Source organism: Thamnophis sirtalis, unplaced genomic scaffold, assembly GCF_051295495.1.
Source record: "Thamnophis sirtalis isolate CommonGarterSnake01/CBP01778 unplaced genomic scaffold, rThaSir2_p1.2 scaffold_12, whole genome shotgun sequence".
Classification (NCBI taxonomy): Eukaryota; Metazoa; Chordata; class Lepidosauria; order Squamata; family Natricidae; genus Thamnophis; species Thamnophis sirtalis.
The window spans coordinates 60,572,403-60,600,233 of NW_028261392.1; the positions used below are offsets into that span (position 1 = coordinate 60,572,403).

Consider the following 27,831-nt stretch of genomic DNA (forward strand, 5'->3'; position numbering starts at 1 on the left):
ATCAAAGACTTTATGAAAATGATTCATTTTTAATAGCTTATAGAAACACAACAAATATGACAAATTGAATTTTGAAGAAAAAGCTATTTCGAATATCCCAGAATTCTGAATTTTGACTTAGTTTGATTTCTTTAGAATAATTACTGAAGATTAACCCTGATCCTAAGTTTTCTTGAGAGATATGACAGAGAAGACAATTGTCCATATCAAATCATAACTATTTCTCCTCCCTTTTTTATTTATATGAATAATATGCTAAGAGCAAAACTCATTTTCTAAAATTGTTCTGGTTGGGTCAGAAACAAATTTAGATTTAAGAGTCTATATTTACTCAACAGTGAGCCATAATAAACCCCTATTCCAATAAATATATATTAATTGTACACATATTGATGTTTGTAGTTTATTTTAGGTATGTTCTTTAAAGTCAAATACTATGAAAAGAGGTGTATTTAGCCCTTTCATGTAAGCTATCCAATTCTCTGGAAATTCAACTAATGTATTGTCAAAGTTTTTATTCTTTTTAATATAAAACATATTGGTTGTAGAGGTGGAAACAATTTATCCAAATGTATTTGAAATATGTTTTCTCATTCTGTCCCAGTGTATGATATCCTACTGATGAAAAGATACAAATTTAGTTTGTAATTTTTATTATCCCTAGTTCTTTAAATAGAAACTATTTTTAAGCTATAATTTTAAACTGCTGCTTTATGTTTTAAGGGTAAATACTTTTTCTAAATACTTTTCCTTTGCTTAGTCTCCCAGATAAAATTAGATCATCAATTGCAATAAGCTCTCCTCAGCCTCCAAACATACAGAAGAAAATGGATCCTGAAGGAAATACAGCAGAAAAACATAGATCTTTAAAATCTTCCAGAAACGTAACTTCTGCATCCAAGCTAAATCCTGCCTTCTCTGACTTAAGTATTGGAAACAACAGGACTGGAGACAATATTCCGAACGGTGAGCTGGCAAAGAATGGAAAAATGTATAGAATATGCTATATTTGATAATAGGGTCCTTTGAGCCTATACATGTCGTGGTTTACTAAGTTGTGTATTGATTTTACAGGCTCCATGCGGTTCTCACCTGCTGGTCTCCATCACCGTATGTCTGTAGAACTCAACTACCTAAGCGCTATTGAAGAGTCGGTACACCAAATCTCTGATATAGAACGTGTGCGAGGGATAACACTTGCACAGCAGGAAACTGTTTCTCTGGCTATAATATTAAATGTAAGATTAATGAATCTGAAACCCCTTAAAATACTTAGTATGTAATTTCATTTTTTTCATCTCTTTGAAACATCAAACCTTTCACTTCATGTAAAAAAAATTTTTTCTATTAATAACTGTAAAAATAACTAAAAGTTGTTATTTTTTGCTTTAACTTGGTTTTGGGACTCACTGTAAAGTATCTCTGCAGAGGATTAGAAGACTTACAGTAGGGCTGGGAGAATTTTATTTCAGCAGTACCCAAGGTAGCATTGGTACTCTCTTAAGCAACAAAAATTTTGGGATCTTTATTCCAGTAGTTGTGTATTTTTGAAATCTAATTTACCTAAAAAATTGATTGTAGCTACAATTTTCAAACATACCTGGCATTCTAGTTAAAATATATATATATATTGATTATATTTTCTGTTTTATCCTTAAGGACCAGGGGTTGTATACTGCAGTTTTTGTATTTTAAATTGTATTTTGAAGTTTACAACCATCCAGAGTTACTACTGTGAGATGGGCAGCTATATAAATCCAATTAATTACGTAGTTTATTCACTATGAAATTGGTACTAAAGTGTATTCAGGTAGGAGCAGATGCTGAAATATTAAAGCAAATTATTTTGTAATTATTTCATTATATTTCAGAATTATATTATAATTAAATATCTGATATATTACAGTTACTAAATTAAAACCATTTAGAATTAAGTTAAGGAGCCATTATTGTTTTTAAATGATGAGAAATTGTATAACCCTTTTGCATAGTTCTATAAAAAGGAAGAAAGTAAGTGAATAAATACAAAGTAAATTTTCACCTGTAGTCCCAGCAGCAGAGGCATGAGAGGGACTTGGCTCTTCTAAAGCTTAAGGCAGAGCAAGAGATGTTGGAAAATCAAAGGACTCTGGAAGAGGAAAAACAAAAATCAGCTCAGGTAATGTAGCATTTTAAACAGCTTGGGGGAAAAACAAAAATAGAATCCTTTTCTATGGCTGGCAATGGCAATGGATGGTAGTTTCAAATAATAGGCAGTATATTGATATATTGGAACATAGCAATAGCAATAGCAGTTAGACTTATATACCGCTTCATAGGGCTTTCAGCCCTCTCTAAGCGGTTTACAGAGTCAGCATATTGCCCCCAACAACAATCCGGGTCCTCATTTTACCCACCTCGGAAGGATGGAAGGCTGAGTCAACCCTGAGCCGGTGAGATTTGAACATTGTGTTAGTGATGCGAGGCATTAGTGATTAGCAAAAGCATTTCTTCACAGAGTGGTATATTTTGCCTCTAAATTATTATAACTTCTCTTGTTCAAGAACCAGGGTTGTTTTTGAACCATTTACCAGCTGAGAAGCAACATACTTCTCAGGGGTTGCCACAAAGAAGAGGGAATCAAACTATTCTCCAAGGCACCTGAGTGTAGAACAAGAAGCAATGGGTGGAAACTAATCAAGGAGAGAAGCAACCTAGAACTAAGGAGAAATTTCCTGACAGAACAATTAATCAGTGGAACAACTTGTCTCCAGAAGTTGTGAATGCCCCAACACTGGAAATCTTTAAGAAGATGTTGGATAGCCATTTGTCTGAAATGGTATAAGGTTTCCTGCCTAGGCAGGAGGTTGGACTAGAAGACCTCCAAGGTCCCTTCCAACTCTGCTATTGTATTTATTTACTTAAAGAGCACCTCCTTTCCATGTGAGAATTCATATTCATTTATAAAACTGTGATTTAAAATTGCATTTCCTATCAGTAACATTGTTATGAAGATAACATTCCCCTAAGGTAAAGAGAAAAAGTTTTCATGTTCAGGTTAAGATCAAAGCACAGCTACACTTTTAGTGAAAGTAAGTAGATTTCAAAGCAAACTTGTGTCACCATGTATAGGCCCATGCCGAATCATTACATCTGTTGGCACAATCACATCAGGAGGCAGCTGAGACTCTACAGGAGACCACATCTAAGATTGCAACTCAACAGCTGGAGACAGCCTTGTTGACTGCAGATACTGCTCGTCAGATACGCGAAGTGAGTTTTCCGTGGATCTTTACACCTTAGGCCATAAGAAGTTCATTGATACATTTGAAATCTATATTTTGCTCTGTTTTTTAATTAGATGACAGAACTTCCACATTTCCAGATCCCTGATGAAGTTGGTACTACTGCAGCTCCAGTTACTACATTATTTGACCAAGAACGGAAGCACAGTTCCGCATTCACAAAGCAATTAAAGCTTTACAATAGGAACAGGTATTTTATATGGGAATTTAATTTGGGGCTGTAATAGTTTTAATGAAGGTACTTCAATAAGGAAAGCTCATCAAAACATCTGTAAATAATAGATTTCCTTGATAATTCCATTGATCTTATAGGCCTGTAGGAAGACCTTGATCATAGAAAGTTGCCACTTCACTAGGTAATTTTTGTTCATAAATTTGCCTCAAGTGTGTAGGGAAGGGATAACTACAGATGAAACTTTGTCAATATGTACATGGTATCGAAGCAGTTTGATTTATAGGGGTATACTTGCCTCTCCCCCCCAAAAATGCTGGTTATGAAAGGAAAAGCGTTTTAGTTTTTCCAACCAATTTAGATCCATTTCACAAGCTTTCTGGCATGAAACTTCCTTCTCTTTTCAAGCACCTCATTTGTTGTGAAAAAGAAGCAGCACAGAACAATGTGTTTAGAGCTTTGCTAGTTTAGGAATCCTCCCCTGTTCTCCTATACTTGATAGAAAGAGGAACAATAAAAGCTGATACTTGTACAAATATACTGCATTGGAAATTACCATTTATTTAACTTTAATACATTGTATTTGTATTCAGTTATTTGTCAGACAATTGCAAACACTGCTGTGATTTTTTAAATAATTCAAATTTTCCTCTTTTCTTTAATAGAAAAGCAGATTCAGTCGCCACACCATCAGATAGAGAGGAGATAAATGACTCAAAACATAATTATTTGAATACATTTGATAGCTATTCCGAATCATCAAGATCAAAGACACATGATCAGAGGTGAGACCCAAGATTTATAATCATCATATATCAAGTATAAATTCAACCAAGTAGAATATTTTGGTTTACTTAATGCAAGAAATGATGGCTAGGTTAAGGTTTTCTTTCTCTCAGATAGTATGTACAGTAATCTATATATCTTTTTGTGAATTCAAAACTCACTCAAAGTATTCTTAAAGCAATTGCTATGTTTATAAATAATAACCTTAACCATTAGATTTATGGGTCTGTCAAATCAAAAGATTTGAGGCAGTAAACAGAGTTTAAAAATAATAATAATATGTAAATAGAAATATTAACTAATTGGGGAAATCAGTTTCTGAAAAACAGTATGCAGAAATTTTTGAATGTGAAATATTTTGGACTTGAAGTACCCGATTTCTGGACTTGAATGGAACAGTTTTTTGATTTTGCAGGAAACATTACAACGTGTCTAAGCTTGTCTCAAATTGTTCTAAATTCAAACAGATCCATTTTAACTCAAAACAAGTGTCAATAGAATCCAGTTAGAACAATTTGAGACTAGTAGAACTACATCAGAATAATATCAGTTTTCACTTCTTGAGATGGTTATTTTTGCTGCTTGCACCCCTTACAGGAGCTATTTTGCAAATTGGCTCCCTTAATAGCAGACATTGAAATTTTTTAAAAATTCCTAATACACTTGCAAGCCCTAAAAGTAGAGAGACTCCTAATTCTGACTTTTCAGGCATGAAGTATCAAGACCAAATGGAAATTTTGCAAAATCAACTATGTGCTTGAGGAATTTTGTTTCCAAAAATAGTTTGAGCCACCAGTGTGAACATATTCCATCAGCTGTATTAGCCATTATAGTTAGCTCTCCAGGATTAAAAACATTTAAGGTTATCAAAGAATTTGATTCTGCTTCTTGTAAAAACATTGGAACTGGAGATTTTTAAAAGATGTAATTTTAAGTTTATACTTTGTGATGTGAAAATGAATTCCTAGGGGAAAAGTGTGTAGAGTACACAATGCAAGTGCATATTTTTGAATTGATTATTTTATACTTTATCATATTTGTATAGCTGCCAATCTCACAACAAAGTGATTTGGGACAGTATATAGCACTGCATTAAATAATACTAAAATACAAAGAGGTGAGGTGAGGATGTTATTAACCACAGTAAGGGAGCTGTCACAAAATCACCCCGGTCTGCTGGAACCTGCAGGCCTGATAACATAATGATAGACTTGCAAAATGTTGAAAATGATAATGCTAATGTCATTTCCAAGGGGGAATAGATTCCACAAGGTCCGTACCACAGTAGAGAGGATCTTTTTCCTGGGACCCACCAAATATAAACCCGTAGCAGTTGGGGTCATAGCATGCCTTCTCTGCCAGACCTTATTGGATGGGAAGATGTAATTGTGAAGAGGTGCCCTCAGATAACCTGCCATGAAAGTCTTTAAAGGTAAAAACCAGTACTTTGAATTGGAGCCAGAAGCGAACTGGCAACCAATGCAGCTTGAGGAGCACAGATGTAATGTATTCCACTCTAGGGGCACGCACACAACTGCTCATTCCGCTGCATTCTCCATCAGTTGAAGTTTCCAGATACTTTTCAAGGACAGCCCCATGTAGATCACAGGGCAGAAGCCCAAAGGGGAGGTGACTAGCACCTGAGGGACTTTGAACAGAGCCCCTGGATCCAGGAATGGGTTCAACTGGCACACAACATGAAGCTGTGCAAATTCATTCTGTGCATTACATCAGTATTAATTCAGGACTCCTGTATGCCTTTTTATAATGCAGCAGTAGCAGCAGTCGGCAGGAAAGTCCATCTTCTAAGGAAACCAAGAAATCTTCTCATCGTGAAAAACCAAACAGTTCCATTGAGGAGGAAGCTCCCGTGGCAATCAACGATTCACTGCAGAATAACAGTATCCCATCCATTCATGATGAGAGAGGTTCGTTTTCAGATCAATATTTAACCAAAGCAATGCTCCGTCAATTTTTGCTTCATAACTGTGTTCTTTCCACTGCGGTGTCAATGGTTTTGCTGATGGGTTACATGGTAATAATATAAAAATAATTCCCTACCCATTCTCACCATCCTGATTTCTTTATATGTTTGTTTTTTAATAACCATCTGTTGGACTCTGCAGAATTTGCAGTCTGACAGCATCACTGCCACGTTGTCTTGGCTTGCTGTTGCTTTCATCCTCCTTAAAACCAATTTCGTTGTATTTAAGTTCAATGACAATAAAGATTATACTTATACTTATTCTTAGAACTATTGGCTGGATAACTGTTCCTCCTCTTCTTTTGCTCGTCATCATTTTAAAGGAAAAAAATAGTAAATTTAATCTCAAGCATGCATACATGTATGAATGCTGTGAAACAAATAATTCTTTTGGTTGCTTTCTCTGGTATTTCCAAGATATAGGATTCTTGGAGATGAGGTTGGGTTTGGAAGGATGTATATTACAATTGCTGTACTTAGTTTTCAGTAGATTCCAGTAAGGTCAGGAATTTTGATAGTTAGGCACATCTATATTTCTGTCCATTCCGTCAGTATTTACTCCTTCAATTTTTGCAACATAATCTTATTTGTAACATTTTTGTTCTATAACGAATTTCTTCTTGTATCGTATCTTTTCAGATTCCACTTCTATTGCCACAGAATATTCCCTAAAGTTTGATGAGTCTATGACCGAAGATGAGATTGAAGAACAATCATTCCGGTCCTTGTTGCCTTCTGAGAGCCACCGCCGGATCAATCTGAAGAAACAAAATCACCAAGTTTATTCTGATGAGGAAGCTTCTCCTGGAAAACCTACCCTGTCACCTATTAAGGCAAGATCTCAATAGGCTGTTCATTTTTCAGAATCTTAAAAAAATGCGTAGGCCTGTTTTCCAATTGCCAATTGATTGTGTAGGAATTTTGTTGATGCATATGTTTTAGTTGTTTTAGCGGTTTTAAATTTGTTACAAATTATACAATATATGTGTAACCGCTCTTAGAAGAACATTTGTCATAAAAAGTGAAACAATCAATAGAAATCAATACATAGCTCTGTCTCCTAGTTGCTCACGGAAGATGACATTATCTGACATTCTTTGCACTAATCTCACTGCTGGGTCTAATCTACCTGCAAAGGTTCATCATTATGTTGTCTGCTAAAGATTCAACATTTTGCACAAATTGTGGTTTTCTTTCCATATTCTTTTTCATGGAGAATGAAAAGAATGATCTCCTTGAATGCAGAGGGAATAATTCAATAAATAATAGGCATAATTCATGAAGATGTTTTTAAAAATAAGTATCTATGGGTGAGGTGGATTTATAGAGATTTCTGGAAGTTTACCACTGCCAGTGGCAATAGCTGTATTAAAACCTAAGTATTGCCAAGTATCATTTGCTGAATTAATAATTTTAGTAAGACATTTTATAAAGATAGAATTACAGGAGGCCGGCTTCTGCTTGTGGTCTTCCTAGAAAGCCTGTGTCAGATAATATTGTAAATATGCAAAACATATGAGTTAATAGTGGGATTCTTCCCAGGTGCACTGGGAAAGATAATAGATGCTGCACCTAGAAAATCATGTTTCCCTGCCTTCTTCCACCTCAACTGCAACTTGGTTAATGCTCTTGTTGTCTGTTATTCTGTTGCTGCTTGTCTCAAATTACTCATTTTCATATTCTCACAAATAAATTTATTAAGTGAGTAAATGAACATACTTTATACAGAAAATAGTCATGTATTTGCACTGTAGAAAACGGTATTTCTTTATAAAAGCAGTGGAAATCTGATAATGATTAGTGTAAAAGTACATCAACAGTTTGGAACATCAACAGTTTGGAACATCAACAGTTTGGAACATCAACAGTTTGGAACATCAACAGTTTGCCCCCAGTTAAAGAGATTGTGAATTCTGGGGAAACTAATTTTTTTATTTTTTATTTTTTTATCAGGAACTAAACCTGCCGTTTTCAGGAGGGCAAGACAGCTTTTCTAAATTTACAATGGAAATGGTACGTCAGTACATGAGGGAAGAAGAAATGAGAGCTGCTCACCAGTCTTCTCTGCTCCGATTGCGTGAAAAAGCACTTAAAGAGAAGACTAAGGCGGAACTAGCTTGGCTAGAACACCAGAAACGGTAAATTGATTGATTGATTGATTATATTTGTATGCCGCCCTTTTCCCCCGAAGAGGACTCAGGGCGGCTCACAATTCAAATCAGGGAAGGGGGGTACAGACAAAAAATAAACAAAACATAACAGTGCATAATTTAAAAACACACAACAGTCATACCATTCGAGACGGGGGCAACAGCTCTTTAGCCCCAGGCCTGTCGGAACAGCCAGGTTTTAAGGGCTTTGCGGAAGGCCTGGAGGGTGGTGAGGGTTCGAATCTCCACGGGGAGTTCGTTCCAGAGGGTCGGAGCAGCCACAGAGAAGGCTCTCCTCCGGGTAGTCGCCAGTCAACACTGGCCGGCGGATGGAATTCGGAGGAGGCCTAATCTGTGGGATTTAATCGGTCTGGTGGAGGTAATTGGCAGCAGGCGGTCTCTCAAGTACCCAGGTCCAATACCATGAAGGGCTTTATAAGTGACGACTAGCGCCTTGAAGCGTATCCGGAGACCAATAGGCAGCCAGTGCAGCTCGCGGAGGATAGGTGTTACGTGGGTGAACAGGTGCACCCACGATCGCTCGCGCGGCTGCATTCTGGACAAGCTGAAGTCTCCGAATGCTCTTCAAGGGCTGCCCCATGTAGAGCACGTTGCAGTAGTAAAGTCTAGAGGTCACAAGGGCATGAGTGACTGTTGTGAGGGCCTGCCGGTTCAGGTAGGGACGCAACTGGTGCACCAGGCGAACCTGTGCAAATGCCCCCCTGGTCACAGCCGACAAGTGGTGTTCAAAAGTCAGCTGTGGGTCCAGGAGGACTCCCAAGTTGCGAACCCTGTCTGAGGGGCGTACTGTTTGACCCCCCAGCCTGAGAGATGGAACACTTGGCCAACACTTGGCAAATCTGGAAACCCCACAATGTATAACATAACCAAGTGTTTTACCCATCCTAAGGATTTCAGGATTTTTTAAATTTATGTTAAATTCTTATTGCAAATGTTTCATGAATGCTATGAAAGAGATAGCAAGCAAAGGAGAGTTCTTTGCAATTTTAATACAATCACAATGTCTTTAAATTTGTTCGGTTTGTACTCACACCCACCCTCATCATTGTATTTATGACTTTATACATTATATCATAATGAGGATATTTTCTCAAATGAAGTCTTTTTTTAAAAGATCATTCAAATGCAATTTTGCTTCTTTAATTATTTATACTTTTCCTATAATATATGAAACAAACAAAATGTTTCAAAGTTATGATATTTATGTAGTTACTTACCAAGCACATCTAAATTATATTAAAGTAAACAAAATATTTTTACAATCTCCAAAGTGTTTCACAACTTTGGGGCACCCCTAATGTTTGGAAATTGAAAGTTGAAAAATTTGACATGCTCTAAATATAGTATCATACGTTTAATTATCTCACCCACTTCACATTAAGTTTTTTAAACAATGGCTTCCACATTTCCTTATGCATTTGCTGACATTGAGATAAAACTCCTGTATTTTATAAATAGTGTAAAAATATAATGAAAAGCAAAACGGCAAAAGAAAAAAAAATGAGGGAAAATAATTCAATGCAAAAGTGGAAGAAATTTATTTATTTTTGCTACTTATTTTTTAGACATTTACGAGATAAAGGTGAAGATGATAAAATGCCACCTCTCCGGAAAAAACAACGTGGCCTGCTTCTTAAACTTCAGCAAGAGAAGGTAAACACTACTTTTACATTAGATTGCTTTGAGCTGCCTCATAGGTGGGAGTACCTGGCCAATCTTGTCTGTTCTCAGAAGGCAAACAAGACTGGCCCTCGTTAGAACTTGGACAGAGGATCTCCCAAGAATTCCAGGGATGTAGACTAGATTGGATAGGAAACAAACCCCCTCAAAGCACTTTTTTCAACCTGTCAAGAAACCTGAATAGATGTTCTCACACCAAGAACTGGAGTTCATATGATTTGTGTGTTTCCTTTGAGGTAGTTCTGACTCAGTTAATTCTTAAACAGGTTGTTAATTGGGTATGCAAATATTCTGAAATTCATAATTGTTAAAATCATAATTAGTGCAACTAGCGCAAATAGATTTATTGGAGGGCATTGACTTAACGTTGATCCAAAATACTACCTTATCTTGTTTTATTTAGTGTATCAACATACATAACAATTATTGCCAAGAGGCTGGTTCTGGGATACTGGAACTTGTAATAGTTTGTATTAATGTCATATGTATTTATTTAAAGAAATATTAATTTTAATAGACTGTAGTATTATATTAATAATTTGACATTTATGTGAATACATAACACATTTTCTCTTAATTAAATTTACCATGTACGAGTACTGGCCATAAGGCATTTATTGTAAAATAAATGGTAAGAAAATATCAATTTTGACCCATAAAGTGACAATTTTGATACAGTACTTCAGCACGTATTATTCTACAAGTGAAGACTGTGCACTGTGGCAACCCAAAATTAACAACTATAAATTATTATATGCAGAACCATGTGAAATCACAGCTGCCCATTCTTTAGCTGGTATTAACCATGTGCACTTAATTCTTCCCAAGAACCTAGGATATCATACTATAGCAGTGTAGAGTATGTGCAGATTCAACTAGTGTGGCCTTTTGTAACTGTAATTGGAAATGTTGCCAATGTACTAGATTTTTTGCTTTGGCACCCAATGTGTTAATAACCATTGGGACCATCAGGGCTGGTTTTTGCCATAATCTTTCAACTTCAATTTTCGGATTTGGATGCTTTGTAATCTTTTACAGTTCTTTGTCTTCTGTTCTATATCCCTTGGTATTGCCACATCAATTGTCCATATTTTATTACTTTCAACCACAGTTAAGTGTGTGTGTTGTGTGCCAAGACTTTATCCATTTGTATTTGGAAATCCCATAGCATTTTAATCTACTCATTTTGACTACTATTTCAACGATATATTCCAATCTGTTTTTGATTTTTACAGTTCCAGTGAATCATTTTGGCGACTCTGTTATGTCATTATTTATAATCAGTTTATGTGATCTTCTTACACACAAACTGAGTATATGATCTAATCTTTCTTAACAGTAACAGGATTGGAAGGGACCATGGAAGTCTTCTAGTCTAACCTTTTGCTCAGGAAGTAAACTCTATACCATTTCAGACAATTATTTTCTGCCTCTTTGCACAATATGCACTTTGAATCATTTGATCATTTTTCAGTTCTACCTTTGATTGCATTAGCTTGCTCTTGAGCTGCAAAAATCAAGACTTCAGTTTTGTTTTGTTTTAATGTTCCAGTTATAAGCCATTGCCAGGTTTTATCTTTTTACTCACATTGCCCTCAAATCTTTGTAGAAATTGAGCATGTAATGCTTTTCCTTGCCAGCATTCAGTTTGTATTTTTATTGCATTATTTCAACATTTGTTTCCTGTCCATTGCTTGCACCAATCCTTCTTCTTGGCTATGCTTTACTTAATCAGCCAGTGCAAACTTTTTTTTCTTTGACAGTTTATTTGACTTGAATTGAACCTCTGCATCCATTCCGGCAAGGCAGATATAATCTATCAATATCACTAGAGGGATGTCATGCATAATGAATATTCACATGCTTCTTTTTCTCAATCCAAACTATCCAGATGAGCTTATGTCCAGTTAATAATTACAAGAGGTATTAATGTGCAGGTATTGATGGTTTTGATGGTGTTTCAACCATTCAGTTGTGTCTTTAGCAATGTTCTCACTCTTCGGTTGTATTCTTTACTAATCACATTTTTAACTTGTCCATACTTCAAGTTATCCAACTATAAAATGCCCAGATACTTGTACGCTGCTTATATTACTATTATTATTATGCTTAGTTTCATAATCAACCTGATGTTCAGATTGGCTTTGGCATTTTGATCCACTTACTGAATCCTTTCCGAGGACCTGGATTAGGGAAATGTTGTTCTTTGATGGTATTAAAAGGTCTCAAGATGTAAGCCTTTTGCAATTGACTGATGATGATTTTATCAATGCTGATGGTGTTCAAGTGGTGCTCCAGATCTCCTGGGATTGCGCCTAAGACACCTATCGGTGCTCTCTTTGCTTTCCGTTGCCACAGTTCTTCTACTTCTATTTGCAGGTCTTTATACTTTGTGATTCTCTTCAGTTCTTTCTCTTCTCTTCTGCTGCCTCCAGGTACTCATTGTCCACTATCCAGACTTTTTTTGTCTGTCTTATTCTAATTGTTAAGTCTGGGTGTTATGTGGCAGGTGCTTGTCTCTCTGGTTGAATTCTGAAATCCCAGAGTACTTTAGCTTCGTCATTTTCTTTTACTTGGGTCTATTTTGTGGTCCCACCAGTTCATGCTTGTAGGCAACTATTGCAGATATTTCAGTGCATCTTCCATTCTTGCTGCTTCGTCATGCTATTGTTTGTAGGCAGTCTCTTCTTGCAGTAGTTAACTAGATCTGAGAAGCAGGAAGCAGAACACAGGGTGCCTCAGGGTGGGGGGGCCTTGGGAAGCCCAGGGCGGGCCGGCCTAGCCCTGCACACGAGGGACCCTGTGCTCTGCTTAATGGCCCCTGCAGTTGCTTAACAACCACATCAGGGAGAGTAGGGATATGAGTTGTTAAGTAAAGCGATCATATGAGCTGAATGACCATCATGATATGACTTTAATGGACAAGCTCCATTATGGTCGTAAGTTGAGGACTATCTGTACCACCCATCCTTAAAGCTACAGCTGTTCCAGCATCCTCACAGCCATGTGATCAAAAATTTTGGGAGCTTGGCAATCCAGCTGCATTTTGACCTCAGCATGTACTTCATTTCTCCCCATGCTCCTATCTCCCCATCTGTCTCTCCTTTCCTTTTGGCTGCCTTGCACTTCAGTAGATACACTTGCCTGCCCCAGCTGATTTTTGCCCTCTTCCTCCTGCTTCTGACGAAGTGCACCCCGACAGAAGCCCCTGCCCATTTTTTCATGCATGGCCTTCATGTAAGTCAGTGTTTGTCAACCTAGGCAACTTGAAGATGTCTGGACTTCAACTCCCAGAATTCCCCAGCCAGCATTCGCTGGCTGGGGAATTCTGGGAGTTGAAGTCCAGACATCTTCAAGTTGCCAAGGTTGAGACACACTGATGTAAGTGGTTACAGAGTGCCAGAAGATCAAAGAGGCAGAGATGGGGGAGGTATAGGTGGGAATAGAAGTAGAGGTAAGGTGGCTGTGCAGGATCACAACAAGAACTCTTGATACTTCCTTTCCTAAGTTGTGCAGGTACATGATCTTCCAACCTAATGTCAGCTTTGTTTAGCGATGGAAATTCCCAATTAGAGTCATTTGTGGCTAATCGCTTGTCCAAGAATCTTAGTGCAAAGGTAGGGAACATTTCAGCCTTTGTGACAAATCACACATTTACACCCACGAAGCAGGACAAATTATTTTATAGAGGGCAAACAGATACCGTATTTTTCGGAGCATAAAAAAAAAAGAGGCTGAAAATCTTGGTGCGTCTTATACACTGAATACAGCATTTTTTGCCTCCCAAAGCCCCGCCCCTTCACCAAAATGGCTGTGCATAGCCTTATGGAGGCTTTCAGAGAGCTCCTGGGGGCTGGGGAGGGCAGAAATGAGCAAAACACGGGCCGTTTTTTGCCCCAGCCCCCAGCAGCACTCTATAAGCTTCCATAAGGCTATGCATGCAATTTTTTTTGACAAAAACACACCCATTTTTGTGAAAAATGGGTCATTTTTTGCTTGTTTTTCTCCCCCCCCAGCCCCCAGGAGCATTCTGCAAGCCCCCCCCCTGGCTATTCATGCCTTTTTTTGAAGAAAAAATGGGCCTGTTTTCGTAGGTTTGCAAATTGCAAAAACATTTTTTTCCCTTTTGGAAAGCTCTTTAACTGATTGATGAGAATGACATTGATCAAGTGGTGTGCCAGCAGAAACACTTACCTATCTACTGTGTTTCTCTCTATCTCTATTTCTCTCCCTCTATCCCTCTACCTTCCTACCTACCTACACACGCACTCTCTCTCCCTACCTACTTAACTGTATTTCTCTCTGTCTTTCTCTCTCTCTCCCCCCTTATCTACCTACCTAACTACTCTCTCTCTCCCTACCTATCTACTGTATCTATCTATCTATCTATCTATCTATCTATCTATCTATCTATCTATCTATCTATCTATCTATCTATCTATCTATCTATCTATCTATCTAGCCACACATATATATATGCATATATTTTTCTTTCTCTATCCCTCTACCTATCTACACTTTCTCTTCCTACCTATCTACTGTATTTCTTTCTCTATTTCTCTCTCTCTATCCCTCTACCTACCAACCTACCTACTTTCTCTGTCCCTACCTATCTACTGTATTTCTCCCTCTATTTCTCTCTCTACCTACCTACCAACCAACCTACCTACTCTCTCTCTCTCCCTCCGTACCTATCTACTGTATTTCTCTCTCTTTCTCTCTCTCTCTATCCCTCTTATCTACCTACCTACCTACACTCTCTCCCCTACCTACCTACTGTATTTCTCTTCCTCTATCTATCTACCTACTTTTTTTTTTAAAAAAATGCCTCTTCAAAACCTTGGTGCGTTTTATACTCCAGTGCGTCTTATACTCCGAAAAATACGGTAATACTCAAATACAGAGAAAGTATAGGGAATACTATTTCCCACCCCCACACTAATCATAACTACCACAGGGATGTGAAGGAAAATTCTTAATTAACCTTTTAAACAAAATCATAGACTAGGAAAATTGCCATTTGCAAGGGAAATTTCCTGAAGCAAACTGCTACCAATAAACACTATTTGGGGGCAAATAGGCTTGAGTAGATGTGGTCCCTGCTCACAAGCTTTGGATCTGAAGGAAATTGAAGAACAGACAGTAAAGAAAATTGAAAGCTGAGGATTCTTCATTTTAATTTTAGTTTTAAGAAATGTATTAAGGAATTTCTATTGCTATAACTTGCCCTAGGAAAACTGTTTTAAAAATAACAACAAAGATAGTGATACACAGAATCCAGGAAAAAAAATAAAGAGGGAGAAACCAAATTCATAGTAATTACTAAATAGTGTATTAGATAAATTGGTATGGGAAAGGCGAGCTAATATTTACATTTTTAGAAAAAGATTACATACAAATTTAAAAGCAAAATTAATAAAATGACAGTATATAAAGTTGAAGGAGAGAGTGGAGAGTTCTTTGGGGATTGGGATAAACTTATAATAAACTTTGGATAAAAGCAACAAGCAGAAAATTGTAAAGTGTGGCACAGCATAGAATAAAAATGAAAAACCAAGGATATTTAAGAGGTAAACTGATGAGAAAATAACAGCTTATTTTTTGTAATGCTTTATTAAAGGCAGAAATTAAGCGCCTTCAGGAAGCTTATAAGGCAGCACGGAAAGAAAGGCATCTTATTCTTAAACAGCAGGAAGAAATTAAACGGATACGCCAGACCACTATGAAATTACAGGAAAAACTCAAGTTTGCAGGAGAAAACAAGGTGATAAGTTATAAAGCAATTATTCTGCTTATTTTATTTATCCAGTTGACATTGTCAGATGAAACAGCATTTCACTTGAAGAATAAAATTTGTGACATTCTTAAATTACAACGAATAAATGAACCTCATTTTTCTTAGTGTGACGATTGTAACTGTAATCATCTTAGATTTGGGGCTAACCTTTAATCTTGATTGTATTGTGTGTATAATTGATACAAGAACCCTAACTATGAAAGTGATACGACATCATCATTCTCAATCCACACACGTATTTTGGTTACCAGCAAATTTTATTTTAAAAAAGCCATTCCCTTCCCTTATAGAAGTTAACATTTCTGTTTTATAAAAAATAAAATATAGACGGTCCTCTATTAATGGCTATTCATTCAATGACTGTTCTAACTTGCAGTACTGCTGAAGGAACAGTACTTGGGGATGATGTTTGAAGTTACACCTGTCATAGTATCTCTGCCATCACATGAGTAACTGCCCCAGATTGCCGACCATTACATGTCCCTGTGCTCATATGATTGTGATATTTCCTGCCAGCTTTCCTTTGGCAAAATTAGTGGGGAAGCTGGCAGGAAGTCAGAGCTTGCAGTTAATACGAGGTGCTCATTTAATGTCGCACATGGTCCTTATTTAACAATGATAAAAGATACTTCCAGAACTGTTGTTACTAAGCAGCATGGTCATGTGACCTTATTCTTTATGATTACATTGCTTGGCAATAAAAATTTCAGTCCCAATTACTGTGGCTAAATGAGGACTACCTATAAAGAAGACTTGAAAACAGAGTGTCAGACTTTGTTCCACGGAGAACAGTGGATTGGAAACAGTCTAGAGAACTAGAATCAAAAACTCTGATTTAATAATATTTATAAAAAGTTATATCGCAAAATTTCCAGCTTTAATTTCAAATTAGAAACCTATAAATAGGCAATTTTAGGGAAGCAAAACTTGTCCTTTTGCTTCTAGAGTACTCTTTCTGTCCAGAAGGCTTCTAAATTCACAAAGAGTTCTCTGCTTGCTGTCTTGATAACGCTCAACCTTTTTATCAGCATTAGAAAGAACACTTCTGCAGAAATCTGAAGGAAATTTTCATTGCCCCATCTGAGCATATGGCAGATTCAAAACCTAGTACAGTCTTCATCTGAATTCTTAAGTGATTTCTATTTCTTTCTTTGCTTTAGGAGCACCGCAGTGAAGAGGATAAAAAACAAACGCATTCCTCAAGCCCTCAGCTGTCTGATGCAGAGGCCTATAGTCCTTCCTCCGTTTCCAGCTCTGAGACAAGTAGTATCATGCAGAAATTAAAGAAAATGCGGAGACGAATGGATGAGAAGTAATTTGTATTTTGTTTTATTCCTAATAGAAATGGCTTCCAACAGCTATTGTGGAATTTCAGCTTAATCTTGATGGTGGTTTGGTAGCTTAAATATATTAAGAACATGAATATACAGAGTGGCTTTCCATTATGAATAGGCATGAAAAACTAGTGTTCCTGATACCTGAAATAATGTTTAACTGGTAATAATAGAAAATGAATATGCGGCTTTCTGCAGGCAAAGCATATCTACTATCATTGAATCTATGTATATGCTCCTTCTTACAATTGGTGCAGCAGCTACAGACAGGAATTTTATATACACAGTTATATTATTTTAATGCAGAATTCTTGCTGTAATATAATGTTTGTATAAAGCTTTTTAAAAACTTGCTTTTCTTTTTGAATTCTCTTCAATCAAAATACATTGAGCCAAGGTGGCACAGTGGTTAGGGTGCAATACTGCAGGCCACTTTAGCTGACTGTTATCTGCAGTTCAGCGGTTCTAATCTCACCAGGCTCAAGGTTGACTCAGCCTTCCATCCTTCCGAGGTGGGTGAAATGAGGACCCGGATTGTTGTTAGGGGCAATATGCTGACTCTGTAAACCGCTTAGAGAGGGCTGAAAGCCCTATGAAGCGGTATATAAGTCTAACTGCTATTGCTATTGCTATTCTTATGCCTGAAAATTCTAAGTCACCAAGAGAAAAATGGATTTTTACTATAGAATATTGGAATTTGAAACTGTATTGAGCTAAATTTTAACATTTGGGGGGGGGGGTAATTGTTTTGTGTAGTAATACGCATCTCTCTATAGTACAGAATGTGTAATTAATATTTCCTTCACATCAAAAGAAAGGTGTAGCACTATACGAGATAGCTACTGAATGTAGTAGTGAAAAATTCAATCATAAAAATTTACTTATTTATTGCATGATATTTTAGAATACATATAGGGCATTGATATATATTCCTAGGTTTTCAATTTTTCACAACCCTTCAAGAAACTACTCTGAAAACACAAAAATTCTATGACTTTTGTGATATCTTAAGAGCTTGGGACTTCTACTCACATTTTTTTAAAGGATCTCAGTCTATAATAGAAGAAAAATAATATGATGGTAAAAGTAATCTCTCAAGTTTTTAAGATTATGGAAGAACAGCAATTACCCTCTGTTTATTAAAAGAAATATATTTCCAATGTTTCAATTTAGTAAAGCTTTTGAACATGCATTTAGAGTGAGGAAAGAAAGCAAGATACAGATATAAATGCTAAATAATGCATAATTAGGTAGGATGTTATATTAGTTTGGGAAGAATATATAAAAAAATAGCATAGCTTTAAAAAAAATTAAATGGTGAGGATGAGTTGGATAATGATGCCTCCAATAGGATTTTGGCTAATAAAGATTCTGGGGTGTACCATAATTGATCTTTAGATAATAATGGTTTGCATGTGAATAGGAGCATGCTCTGTCAAAGAATTAATCTCTTTTGATATTAGTTTTGATCTTATCTTTGTAAATTCTTAACTATCTTTCGCTAGTAGAAGTAGCTTCTATGCTCTAAAAGCTTTTTCAGTTATTTTTTCCTTAATTTTTGCTACTTTTCTGGTTAGGCATTTAAAAATTTGCTGTGTGCTACAAAGCAATATATGAAAATGGAAGCAAAATGACAGCCTATAAACTCTTTAAGTTTACATAAAGATTTGAGCCATTTTTAAACTACGCAATCTTACGAGCTAAAATTCTGCTTTTGTTTAATTTGGGGATTTTGTTGGTTTAGCGTTCAATAGTTGAACGTAGGCTCAGGGTTGACTCAGCCTTCCATCCTTCTGAGGTTGGTAAAATGAGGACCCAGATTGTTGGGGGCAATATGCTGACTCTGTAAATCGCTTTGAGAGGGCTATAAAGCACTGTGAAGTGGTATATAACTCTAAGTACTATTGCTATTGGTATAAATACAGTAAATACAATAAATACAACACAACTTGAAACGTTGGAGTAACTAATTAAAATAGTGTAATAAGCTTTTTAAAATGCACTATTAAAGGAATAATTGGACTTGCCCTTAAATGCAGTTATTTAAATCAGTGGTCTTCAACCTTGGCAACTTTAAGACCTGTGGACTTCAACTCCCAGAGTTCCTCAGCCAGCAAAGCAAAGCTGGCTGAGGAACTCTGGGAGTTGAAGTCCACAGGTCTTAAAGTTGCCAAGGTTGAAGACCACTGATTTAAACTACTGGAGAATTATCTATAGCATTATACCATAATAAAATGAAGTTGCTAGTATAAGAAACAGGCAGCAATTGACAAGGAATGAAGAATTTTAAGGGATGCTTATTTTTTTGTTGCAGTTTGAAAGATTCTACTTGTTGATGGATTGATGCTGTTTGACACTTGAGATTCGTTTAAAACTCTGCTAGATCTTTTCCTGCTCTTGCTTTCCGTCTGTTTCTTGCTATCGGCTTAAAACTCTTCCTCCTTATTTTTGTAGACACTGCTCTCCTGTTCACTACTTCTTCTCTGTCTTTACGTCTCACCACTGGGCCTCTCTCAGTGTCTGTTTTCCCAACCTCCATCCCAAATTCCAGCTGTATATCTACAACCAATTGGTCAGGTAACTCTCTACCTTTTTCGGTGGTAGATTCTTTGATTGAGCATGCCCCGTTCAATTTTAAGTGGTTAGGAGTTCTTTTAGAACTCTTTCTTTCCCTGTATAAAGTGAGGCATTTCTGTGTAGATAGCTGGCAATCTCTAACCTGTTAAATAGAGCATCAAAGATGATAATGGGTTTGGAGGCTAATACAACGCCTCATACAATGAACAGTTAAGAGAACTAGGGTATGTTTTACTTAAAAGGCCCAGGGGAGACATGATAGCAGTCTTCCAACACTTGAAAGGCTGTCACAGAGAAAAGGACATCAATTTATTCACCATAGTACCTGAGAGCAGGACAAGAAGCAATGGGTTTGAGTTTGAGTTTTAGATTAGATTAGATTAGATAGTTTTATTTCATTTGTATGCCGCCCTTTTCCCAGAAGGGACTCAGGGCGGCTCACAACTCAAGGGAAGGGGGATACAGACAGTTAACAACAACACAGAAACAATACATAGTTAAAACGCAACAATCATACCATTCGAGATAGGGGCAACGATTCTTTAGCCCCAGGCCTGTCGGAACAGCCAGGTTTTAAGGGCTTTGCGGAAGGCCTGGAGAGTGGTGAGGGTGCGAATCTCCACGGGGAGTTTGTTCCAGAGGGTCGGAGCAGCCACAGAGAAGGCTCTCCTCCGGGTAGTCGCCAGTCGACACTGGCCGGCGGATGGAATTCGGAGGAGGCCTAGTCTGTGGGATCTAATCGGTCTGGTGGAGGTAATTGGCAGCAGGCGGTCTCTCAAGTACCCAGGTCCAATACCATGAAGAGCTTTATAAGTGACGACTAGCGCCTTGAAGCGTATCCGGAGACCAATAGGCAGCCAGTGCAGCTCGCAGAGGATAGGTGTTACGTGGGTGAACTGAGGTGCACCCACAATTGCTCGCGCGGCTGCATTCTGGACAAGCTGAAGTCGCCGAATACTCTTCAAGGGCTGCCCCATGTAGAGCACGTTGCAGTAATGGGTGGATACTTGTCAGAGGGAGGTTCAACCTGGAAATAAGGAGGAATTTCTTGACAGTAACAATTTGCCTCCTTGTAGATGCTACATCACTGGATGTTTTCAAGAAAAGGTTAGACAACCATTTGTCCGTAATAGTATATATAGACTCCTCCTGTCCTGGGCAGGGGGTTGGATGTGAAGACTTCCAAAGTTTCTTCCACTCTTATGATTGTATGATTCTATGATCATGCACAAAACAGTTTTGGAAAATTGAACTTTAGGCAAAGGATTTGAAATTTAATTCTCTTTTAGTGTCCTATTTGTTAGGAAAATCTGTTTTGAATACTTTTAATTACATGCAGCACAACATTATTCAATTGCATCTGTTATCTCTTTTAAATTGTTTTTTTTAAATAGTTTTGTGTAAGGCCATAAGAGTAGAAATTCTTCTTTTCCAAATAAGAATTCAAATCCATAGAAGTGAGTTCAAGTCAGAATTCAGAATATTTTTGTTGTTGCTTTCAGTAATTGCATCTTCCCTGAAATAATTTGGAGTGTTTTCATGAGTTTTGTATGATGTAAGAAATAGGGAAGAGAATGGAGGGGAAATTGTTAGCTAATGTGGAAGAAAACACTAGAACTACATAGATTTTGAACCTATTTCCTTTGTTCTTGATAGCTAATTGGCCATTACTTCAGCAGTTTTGGAGACTTGATAACATACACCTCTGGCATTCAGACTTTTTATTTTTAGTGAATGTGGAGAATCTGAGGCACATTTCATTTAAAAAAAACAGTGGTAAACTTCACAAACTACTGGAAGGTTTTAAGCATTTTTCTACAATCTGCAGAAACATATCTTGTACTTGTAGTAGAAATAAATATTGTAGTGACTAACCAATAATAAAACGTAAGATTTTTATTTGTATTTGGAAAGGAAAGGAAGGAAGTTTGGAGCACTTCTCAGTAAATATACGAAGAGAGTAAGGATTGGGATCACTTTGATTTGGGAGTGATTACTGAGGAACAGTAAGATATAGCTCTATATTTTATAAGTTGCTTTACCTCTCAAATCCTAAATGAACCAAGGTGAAGTGTCTATGTGCTGATAGATATCTTTTTGATCCCTGCTCCAACTCTAATCACACCTATTGCAATAAAATAATATTACAAAGAAAAGTATCTGACATTATGTACATCATTGCAAAGGTTGTTTGGTTTGGAGTTTTTTGCAAGAATATTTCTGGTCCCATAAACTTGGTCAGGGACTTCAGCCTAATAGTTTATTTGTAGACAAATTCGTATATAGAAAAAGAGGTTCTAAATAGCCAAGAAAAGAATGCTTGTATTCACCTTTGCTACACGTAACTAGATGAAGTCTTAAATAATTATCATCAGACAAAATTGGCAAGGAATTGTATCTCTTGGAAAAAGAACGAAAAATAGTGATAATTATGTGAAAGTTCCTTTCTATTGGATCCCTCTCCCATGTCTAACTTGAAGATATATAGAACATGGAATTTCTTACCCAGCAGACATGGAAAGCTAGGAGGAGGCTAGTATGTGAAAAATATCATATATAAAACATACTTGTCTTTGTCTTGTTTTTGTTATCTCTATACTTAACCTTTAGAGTTGGAAATATATAACAGTTCCAGTTGAACTGTTTAGTTATCTGATTACACTGAACCATCCAAATCCAGCCAGCAAAGTAGCAGAAGTGTTCACTTATATTTTGTAGTATAACTTGACACTAAATTGTATCCTCAATTGTCCACATTTTGTCTCTCACTGGTTGTAAGTTAGGTGAATTTTGAAAAAGCATTGGAGATGAGGTTGATTTCGGATTGTGCTATGGTTCATTAGAATATTTCAGTATTTATTAGCCTCAACCAAGCCCCTTGAATTATGAGAGCTCCTGATGGAGAGCTTAGAATCTGCAGAAATTTTAGCTATGCTCCGATATTCAATCTCAGAAATCATTTTCAACTTACCACCATCATCGCATGAGCAAACCTTTCTGTTTGAGACAGAAACCCTGCTGTTTAGAATCAGTGTGCGAATAGTATTTTACATGTAGACCTCAACTTACAAACACTTAGCAACTGACTGAAGTTAAAATGGACCACACGGAAGGTACTTATGACCTGGTTCCAATTCCCCAACAGCCCCCATACCACACAATCACGTGAGAGCATTTCAGGCACTCAGCAACCAGCCCACATTTTTGGCTATTTGTAGCATCCTATAATCATGTGGCCGTGATTTGCGATATTTTTCCAAAACTCAGCATTTACTTCCAGTTTTGGGCAAAATCAATCCACAGCAAACAATGGATTTGCTTAATGAGAACATCCTTCACTTTACAATTGAAAAGGATTATAAAATGAGTCCAGTCATATGATGATCTGTTTTACAACCATCACAGCTAATGTCCATAATGGGTAGTTTGTTAGGTGTACTAAATAAGGTAGCAGGTAGTGACTTTAACAGGGAGCTCATCTGTTAGGGCGTACAAGGGTCTAGTACACTTGACTATGTCTTAATCTGATATAACCTTATTATACTGGTACTTTAATTTAAATTAGATATGGATGGATGGTAACCATCACTTTTACTTCATAAGAGTCTTAGTCCCCAACTCAAGGTTCAAGGTTCATTTTATTTATATGCCGCCTTATTCCCGGCGGGACTCAGGGCGGCGCACAAACCCAAGGAGGGGAAGGGAAACACAAAAACTACAACAAAAAGTACAGGGCATTTAAAACAACCAACAGCCACACGATTCGAGAGGGGAAGGGAACTCATCGACCCCAGGCCTGCCGACACAGCCAGGTTTTGGCTGACGTCCTTCGACAGTTCTTTGAAAATTATGGATAATGATGTAGGGTTAGTCAGTCCTAGGATTAGATGATTAGATGATGATTAGAAAGATTGGTAGAAAATCCTGTATTCATAAATTTACACATATGTATTTAAATTGACTTATTCACTTTTTGCAATATCTGTCCCAGTTATCAGAGACCATGAAAATAGATAAAGTGACTTTGTCTGATGGCAAGTTTTAAGATACTATTTAAAATTAATTAAAATACCAAAGGGAGGTCCTATTGGATTTTTTTTTCACTTTTCTTTTTTCTTAAAAGATTCAGACTGTATTTATTTATTTATTTATTTATTATAAATTTGCTATATTCATTTGTAACATATTAACTTACTATGCTTTCCAGTTTGATTATATTTATATGGTCATTAACTTGCATTTTAATACCTTGTTTATAATTTACCATTTTAGAACAATTACTTTGTTGCTTAAGTCACATGGAACAGTGGAAGGCATTGTATTGCTATAGGTGGATGAAAATCTGTTCAGTACAGCTTAGGAGAAGGGAAACCACTATAATGGGGATGGTACCTAGAAAGAGAGCCGGATGTGCGTTTTCTAATTTACAGTTGTTAATGAGAATTATGTCCTGATATTTACAGTGATTTAAAAAGCATCCAATTTTGAGCATGAATAACACTCCATTGCTAAATGATAACCCCTGAAGCTTTCTTTCTAAATAGATCTAGAACTGGTTTTCAGAAGTCTGGTAGCCTTAATGCTGCTTTCTAGTGACACTGCTTAAATATAAATAGAACAAAAAAAAATTTTTTTTTCTTGAAGAGCAGAGGCAGTTTAAGAACTTTGATATTGTTTGTGTGGTGTGTGTGTTACTTCAGACTCAAATTCTTATTCACAGCAGCAATACGAGTGAAACACTTTTACCAAATAGTGTAACAGAAGTTTGAATGTATACATCTCAGGACAACAGTAAACAGTTTCCCCTGTTTCTTCATCAGGTTCTTAACCAAGCGAGAGCAAAAACTGATGCAGAGGCGTCAGTACGCGGAGGAGCTGCTGCAGTGGAAGCAACGTTTAGATGCAGAAGAAGCAGAGATACGTCAGATAGAAAAACAAGCACAAGCTGCTTGGGAAAAAGAGCTGCCTAGAATAAAAGCAAATAAAAAAGGAGCAGGAGATCAGAAATCGGATCCAAAAGGTAGAAACTTGTTGGGGCGCTAATTAAAAGTTGGTAAACTTTTTCTTTAAAGGGCCAGATTCCTTGTCTCTGCTTTCATGGGCAGAGCAGCCATTGGATAGCTTGGTTCAATGATAGGCTGCTGCTATTGCCTAGGACACCCCATCCTCATTCATCATGGGAATTCAGCTGAGGCTTAATTCTAGCAATCTTTCTAGACGTGGCAGGCCAGATTTGGCCCATGGCCCATGGTTTGTTGACCCCTGCTCTAAATCTTGTTATTCGAAATGTGCTGATTATGTGAAAAAAGTTTGGCTTATCCAAGTTATTTTGTTCAACAGAAGTACCTGTGCAAGGTAATATTACATTTCAGAAAATAGCTTTCATGTATTCAGGACCTGATTGTGTTCCAGTCAAGTATGATGTTGCATTCAAACATCATACTTATTCCAAATTTTTAAATGATTGGTTTTGGCTTATTTTTTGTATCAAACTGCTCTACTTAAAGGAAAAATAAAATTTCAGTATAAAAAGCAAATGAATAATAAATAAAATAATAATATAGAAATGTATTTCTCTAAAAATTTCAATATATTTTCGTACATGTTCATATCAGAGGTGGTATTCAGCTGGCTCTGATCAGTTCTGGAGAACCGGTAGCAGAAATTTTGAGTAGTTTGGAGAACCTGTAAATGCCACCTTTGACTGGCCCCTCCCCATCTATTCTCTGCCTCCTGAGTCCCAGCTGATCGGGTGGGAATGGAGATATTACAGTATCCTTTCCCTGGAGTAGGATGGGAATGGAGATTTTACAGTATTCTCCACCTGCCACGTCCACCAAGCCATGTCCATCAAGCCACGCCACGCCCACCAAGCCATACCCAAAGAACCGGTAGTAAAAAAAAAAGCATCCCACCATTGGTTCACATGAAAAAGTAAATACAAGCATTGTAAAGTTTTTCTTTTTCTTTTTAACATCTCAATTGGTAGATGATCTGGGGAGTGGAATAATTGATGTCCAGTTGTTTGGAGATCTTTTTAAATCCCTTCCTAATCTCATGAGCTTCTATAACCTTTCTGAATTGTTTTTGAAGGCCTCAGAGAGCTCTTTTAATCTAAACCCAAACTTCACCAAAAACAGCAAATCAAACTAAATATTTAAATAAGGTTCAAATAAGACAGGCTCTTCCCAATTCTTCTTTAACAATGTTCTAATTATTTGCACATAACTCTTATTTAGATATTTGAGATAGTGATAAATGTAAGGGATACATCTGTTTTTTTTCAAGAGGTGAAATTTGCTTTTGTGTTTATAAACTATAAAATGTAAATGGTGAATGATATCTGTTATATCCCTTGATCAATATTGTAAAAATTAATATCAAATACTGTGTGATGAAATACGTTTAAAAAGATAAAAGGTTCAGTGGTGTCTTCTTAATTTTTAGCATTTTATTATCAAAATGTTTTTAAAAGCCTGTCAGTAAACTACTGGAAGTTTCTGAGGGATTGATCATTTTCCTTTTTTTTTTTTTTTTACCCTCAGACGCAGCCAGTGACGAAGACTCCCCAAAGCCACCTTGCTCTCATCTAAATAGCAAAAGCTCTGTCCCAGAAGAATTGAGCAATCTAGTTGTTGAGTCCATTCCATCAAAGGTTTCTGAGATTAAAGATGAGCCTGGAAGCCTAGATCACACAATAACTGAAGAAATAGTTTATACAGAAGAACCGAAATCTTTGGTTTCTACTGGAAAACCTGTAAGTGAATTTGATTATTAAAAGCTTAATTTGAATATTATATTACATTAGTAAATAAACCCGATAAAATGTATGAACATACACTTTCTTTAAAAAAGAAAAAAATATTCATTCTTAATTCCAGCTACTTCTAGGACACATAATATAAAAGTAATGTTCAGTGTGTATTTATTGTAGCACAACATGCTAAATTCTTATGAGCCGAGGTGGCGCAGTGGTTAAATGCAGCACTGCAGGCTACTTCAGCTGACTGCAGTTCTGCAGTTCGGCTGTTCAAATCTCACTGGCTCAGGGTTGACTCAGCCTTCCATCCTTCCGAGGTGGGTAAAATGAGGACCCGGATTGTTGTTGGGGGCAATATGCTGACTCTGTAAACCGCTTAGAGAGGGCTGAAAGCCCTATGAAGCGGTATATAAGTCTAACTGCTATTACTATTGCTATTCTGTTAAAATGTACAAAATATATTGTTAAAAGGTGAAATAGATGCACTCATAATTCATATTTTTCTAGTTTCTTCTCAGATTCACTGAGTGAGGGCTAAACTGTAGTTTTCTCTGTTGATTGGGTGTTGCTATCTAATGTGAGATCATCTAAATAGGAAAGGCGACCTAATCTCCAAATACCATAAAATGAATTAAATATTATAATCTATCTTAATTAAGACTGGATGGACAAAGGAGATGAAATGATTTCTGATACAACACTAAACCTGACTAAACAGGGTGAAAAGGTGGTGACTTTTGTCATTAGCAGAAGTAGGCAACATTTTGTGAGTGGGATTACCCTAAACTATTTTTTCAGCCTCTGAAACCCTGTTGAAGCGACATACAGATGGTCTTTGACTTATGACCAAACCTGGCACCAGAACCTCCCTCATTAAGTGATGATGCTATTAAATGAGTCACATTTTTTTTGCCCAGGTCATTAGGCAAATAATACAGTCACTAAATGAATCTGGTTTCCCCATTGAGTTTGCTTGTCAGAATCCTTCTGTGAAGGTTGTAAATGGTGATCACAATAAAACATGTCCGTTGCCAAACATCCAAATCATGAACATCTGGGGAGATGCTGCAATGATTGTAAGGACAGATCATAAGTCATTTTTTTTCCAAAAGGTCAAACAAGTTAAGAACTACCCGTAATAACATCTCTCAAGAGCTAGATTTTAGCACTTTTTTATATTTGGGGAAAGTTTTTCTTTCCCCTTTCCTTCTTTTCTTTTTAGTAAAATAGGGTTAATGCATCTCGCACAGTGGTTAGAATGCAATATTGAAAGCTGACGGTGCTCA

At 36.8% G+C, this 27,831-nt stretch overlaps 1 protein-coding gene across 1 annotated transcript in view; it reads left to right on the forward strand.

Annotated features, from left to right (window-relative positions):
- CEP350 (centrosomal protein 350) overlaps positions 1-27,831 on the forward strand; it is an 80,709-nt gene that overhangs the window by 37,871 nt on the left and 15,007 nt on the right. The window contains exons 16-30 of the mRNA XM_087726863.1: positions 761-966; positions 1,075-1,238; positions 2,048-2,158; positions 3,112-3,252; positions 3,341-3,474; positions 4,122-4,241; positions 6,016-6,170; positions 6,866-7,059; positions 8,180-8,364; positions 9,963-10,050; positions 15,698-15,841; positions 17,035-17,186; positions 19,663-19,785; positions 24,606-24,805; positions 26,331-26,542. Coding sequence (XP_087582989.1) covers positions 761-966; positions 1,075-1,238; positions 2,048-2,158; positions 3,112-3,252; positions 3,341-3,474; positions 4,122-4,241; positions 6,016-6,170; positions 6,866-7,059; positions 8,180-8,364; positions 9,963-10,050; positions 15,698-15,841; positions 17,035-17,186; positions 19,663-19,785; positions 24,606-24,805; positions 26,331-26,542 — 2,329 coding nt within the window. The remainder of the gene's footprint in view (positions 1-760; positions 967-1,074; positions 1,239-2,047; positions 2,159-3,111; positions 3,253-3,340; positions 3,475-4,121; positions 4,242-6,015; positions 6,171-6,865; positions 7,060-8,179; positions 8,365-9,962; positions 10,051-15,697; positions 15,842-17,034; positions 17,187-19,662; positions 19,786-24,605; positions 24,806-26,330; positions 26,543-27,831) is intronic.